General features: G+C 34.6%; 1 protein-coding gene across 1 annotated transcript in view; it reads left to right on the forward strand.

The window, feature by feature from the left end:
• Positions 1 to 4,707, forward strand: part of PPA2 (inorganic pyrophosphatase 2) — a 115,813-nt gene that overhangs the window by 77,771 nt on the left and 33,335 nt on the right. Inside the window, exon 8 of the mRNA XM_017862961.1 lies at positions 3,888 to 4,014. Within this exon, the coding sequence (XP_017718450.1) occupies positions 3,888 to 4,014 (127 nt within the window). The remainder of the gene's footprint in view (positions 1 to 3,887; positions 4,015 to 4,707) is intronic.

Below are 4,707 nucleotides of genomic sequence, written 5' to 3' on the forward strand. Positions count from 1 at the left end.
GAAGGAAGGAAGGAAGGAAGGAAGGAAGGAAGAGAGAAAGAAAGAGAAAAAAGAAATTTTGAGGACTGCTTTTAGTTTAACTGTAATTTAGGTTATTAATGTTACAGGTTTGTCCTTTTCCACTCTTTGATGCTTTGAATCTCATGTAAGTCCCATCTTTACTGGTTTGTTATTGTTAATTTTTTTTCCATTGGTAATTCTTCTTAGTTTTACTTTGTAAAAAATATCCAAAATCTTACCAATCATCACTACCTCCATACAACTGCGTTTGTCTAAGCCCTCATCATAGTTCACCTAAGTAGACTCTTAGCAGCCCCTTATTGAACTTCCAACTTCCTTTTTTTCCTCTATGTAGTCTTTTCTTTACACACCAGATAGAAAGATCTTAAAACATTTACTCCTTTGCCCAAAACCATCCCAAAGTTAAAGGTATAGTCCTTAGTATGGCCCTTAGAGTTCTTTGTGACTGGCCTGTGGCTGCTTCTCTAATCTTATCTCCTAATTCTTTGTTTTTTCACTGTGCTCTAGCCATAGGACTTTCTTACTCTCTCCCTGAAATGTTAAAAGCACACCCTTACTTCAGAATATTTGCGTTTACTGTCTTCCTCCCAGACTGCACTTCTTTCAGATACCTGAATTAGTTGCTCCCACAGTTCATCCAAGACTCTACTAAAATGATTTCACCAGAGGATATCCCTGACCTCTCATATCTAAAATTCTCTTCTTACCTTACTTGCAAAGCAGCCTATGTGCATAACTGTAGATTTTATGTTTTTTTCTTTTCCTCCTAATATTTAACTGTTTTCTTACCCAGGTCTAATTTTTTTTTTTTTAGATAGGGTCTCACTATGTTGCCCAGAATGGTCTCGAACTCCTAGGCTCAAGCAATCCTCCCACCTTAGCTTCCCATGTAGCTGGGATTAGGGGCATGCCATGGCACCTAGCTCCAGGCTTAATTTGACGACAGATATTTTAGCAATGTTTTATTGAATTCTTTCAGAACATTCAAATTAACTTCACAAAGACAAAACTTTTTTGTACTCATAAATTCACTGGTTTATGTAATATTTAATTACATCTCATAATAAAAGATACAGTTAGCATAAATGGTTTGGGAATAAACACACCTGATGCTTAGTAAAGCTAAAACTTAACTGATGGAAACAAAATGTAGGCTTCATTCTAGAGTACTCTGCCAGAGTCAGCATACATAATATGTGAACATTAATCAGAATGTTCTACAGAAGTAAGTCTTTACTAATGAGTTCAGTAAGTTGATCAAGCAGAGTTCGATTAAAAGAGCTTAATTTGTAATCAACATTAGAAACTGAAATAGATTTAGCTTGATTACATATATAGGTTTTCCAGATTATCCTAACTTTATTGGGTTAGTTCATCTTTAAAATTCCTATAAAATTAATTCCACAAGTGGGAATAAATGACTACTAGAGAATTGCCACTTTTCTTAAAATAACATAGATTGTAAAAAATGTATCTAATCAAAGATGTCCTACAAATGGATAGTGTTGATGGTTGCACAAAATTGTAGACATACTTAATGTCACTGAATTATACACTTAAAATACTTAACATGGCAAATTTTATGTTATGGATATTTTATCACAACAAAAGAAAACTGAAAAAATACATCTTTACTTACGTTTTTTAAATGTAAATAAAACCTTTAGGCAATGTTACTATGCAGTGTAGAAGAAAAGCAGAAGCCATGGAATTAGAAGTCTTGTATTTATGTAATACGAGTTCTATCACGAGTGAGTTGGATAGATTTTGGCAAACCTTTTAAACTATCTTAGCTGTAGTTTTTTTATGTTGAATGTAAACATACTTGTTCTTAACTCTCAGGAATTTCATGAGGAACAAGCTTTAAGTTTTATATATATCTATGTATGCTTTTCATAAACCACAAATAAGTTTATATACTTTAGCTGAAACTTTATAATTTCAGAGGGGTTATTGAACTGACTATTGGCATTGGATGTAAGAATTTGGCTTCAGGCATTTGCTATTGAGGTTTTAAAAGTGTTTAAATATCTTACTGTAATTTTTTTGTTTTGTTATTTGGGACAGTGCAGCTGTTTTCTCCTAGGGTATAATTAGTTGAGAATGGAAAAGTTTAGCTTATATTTGGAGAGTTATACTTCGTATTTCCATTATAAAATTTTCAGTTTTTTCCTAATTAGTGTCTTTGCTTAATGGGTCCTCTTTATGACTTTTGGGGAGAAAATCTCCTAGACTGAGATAGGTATTAGATAATTAGCTTTCATTTTCTCCTTGGAAGTGAGTGAGTTAAGTAACAAAATCATATAAAAGTTATATGATTTATGTCAGTTATATACAATGGAACAGAAAATGATAGTCTGAGTAAGGTACAATGATGAAGTCGTAAATCAGATTTAAGCAACAGAAAGTTATTTATCGCTTTGTTGCCCAGGCTGGAGTGCAGTGGCATGATCTTGGCTGACTGCAACCTCCACCTCCTGGACTAAAGCATTTCTCCTGCCTCAGCCTCCTGAGTAGCTTGGACTACAGGCAAGCACCACCATGCCCAGCTAATTATTTTGTATTTTAGTAGATACGGGGTTTCACCATATTGGCCAGACTGGTCAGAACTCCTGACCTCAGGTGATGTCAAAGTGCTGGCATTACAGGCGTGAGCCACTGCACCCGGCCTAGAAAATTATTTATCTTGGGCATTGATTAAATTGCATTTCTAGATACTCACTGTCAGTAGACTAAAAGATTTTTTCCCCTCTAAATAAGAAAACCGTACATTCAAGGAACTCAGTATTTATTAATTTTGCAAAACATCCCTGTTTGTTTTGTTAATCACAAAACAGAATCATTTTAGCAATATGCTGTAACAAATAGATTGTATACAATACAATATACTGTGATAATATACTGTAATAAAATTACCAGCACCATTCCTCTTGTGCTTTGTGGCCATTCTGAAGCAAAATAAGGGTTAATTGAACGCAAGCACTGCCATACCAAGACAGTGGATCTGCTAACTAAGGCTGCTAAGTGACTAATGGCGGATAGTATATAGAATGCGGCCACAGTGGGCAAAGGCATGATTCATGTCTTGGGCAGGATATAGCAGGACAGCGCAAGATTTCATCAGGCTACTCAGAATGGTATGCAATTTAAAACTTAACAAATTGTTTATTTCTGGAATTTTCCATTTAATATTTTGGATTCAGTTAACCGTAGGTAACTGAAACTGCAGAAAACAAAACTGTGGATAAAGGGAGATTACTGTGTATATGATCCTCAGTGACTGGCTTCTCCTAGGTGTTTCCTCCTTCTCCCCTCCCTCCTAACAGTGATGCTCTAGCCATGCAGAACCATCTTTGTATATTCTAAAATATAGTCCCGTGCTTTTATGTGTGCTGTTCCTTCTACTTTTCCCCTCTTGTCCAGTTAGTGATGTACTTCTCACTTTTATAATGCTTTCTTTTACTCCCTCTTCTATGACATTAACATTGCTTGTGTTTACCTCTGTTAAAATCTCATTGCATTTTAATTGCAATTTATCTCTTTGTCTCTTTCCCTGAGTTAAAACTCTGAGTATCTTGATGAAAAGAACTTTGTTGTATCCATCCATTTATTCCCCATACATAGCACATTGTCTGAAGATGCTTTGTAAATGTTTGTAGAGTGCAGGCATAGTATTATATATAGGAAAACACAAAAGTCTGAAGGTGATACACATATCAATGGTGATGCTGCTCTAGGTATCATACTCAATTGTGCTGCCGGTTAGACTGGGCCCCATGTTTCCTGGCTCCCTCAGTCCAATGCTCTGCCACTAAATGGAATGAATTTCGGTTCTTAACAAAACATCTTTTGTTTTTTCTTTACAGATATTGATGATGTTGAGAAGTTCAAACCAGGTTACCTGGAAGCTACTCTTAATTGGTTTAGATTATATAAGGTACCAGATGGAAAACCAGAAAACCAGTTTGCTTTTAATGGAGAATTCAAAACAAGGTGAAGATGAGGATCTTTATTTTAAAATGTACCTCCCGTACAATACTCATTTCACTTGGGGAGTTTCTTATGTGAATATGTATATATAGTATGGTAAGAAAAGTGCTTTTACTGACTTACATATTTAAAACATTATTTTATTATTTAAATTTTGCTTCAGAAGATCTCTCTAAGTGAATCACCAAGGCTGAAAATATCTATGTCCGTCTATCTGTCTATAGCTCCTACATGTTAGAAAATGAACAAACTTCATAATCAGTCTAATTTTGCAAATTGTGTACATAGAAAACTTTCTATTTACTGTTTTGTGGAGGAGAAAGTTACGCACCCTTAATATAAATCCATAGGGCGCTCCCTCCTAAGTATTCATTCTACCACGACGGAACTAAGCTGCTTAACAATTGAAAGGACACCTGAATTATCTTACTGTCATAGGATTTTCTATTAGAATACCACAGAGTTACCACAAAGTATCTCTAATATGACATAAATGGAGAGAATAGGCCAAGGAGTTAGTCTAAAACATGGAATTTTTTTTAAAGTTATTACCACTAGGTAAATTGAATATTTGAAACCAACTTTTAAGTGGATAACAGTAAGTATGTTTTATAAGTGAAATAAGGCATGTTAATGAAAACTTAAAATTTATGATGAGTATTTTGCTGTAAAAGAATTGATTGCTGGACTCAGTGT

This window comes from Rhinopithecus bieti, unplaced genomic scaffold (assembly GCF_001698545.2).
Source record: "Rhinopithecus bieti isolate Rb0 unplaced genomic scaffold, ASM169854v2 scaffold_64846, whole genome shotgun sequence".
NCBI lineage: Eukaryota > Metazoa > Chordata > Mammalia > Primates > Cercopithecidae > Rhinopithecus > Rhinopithecus bieti.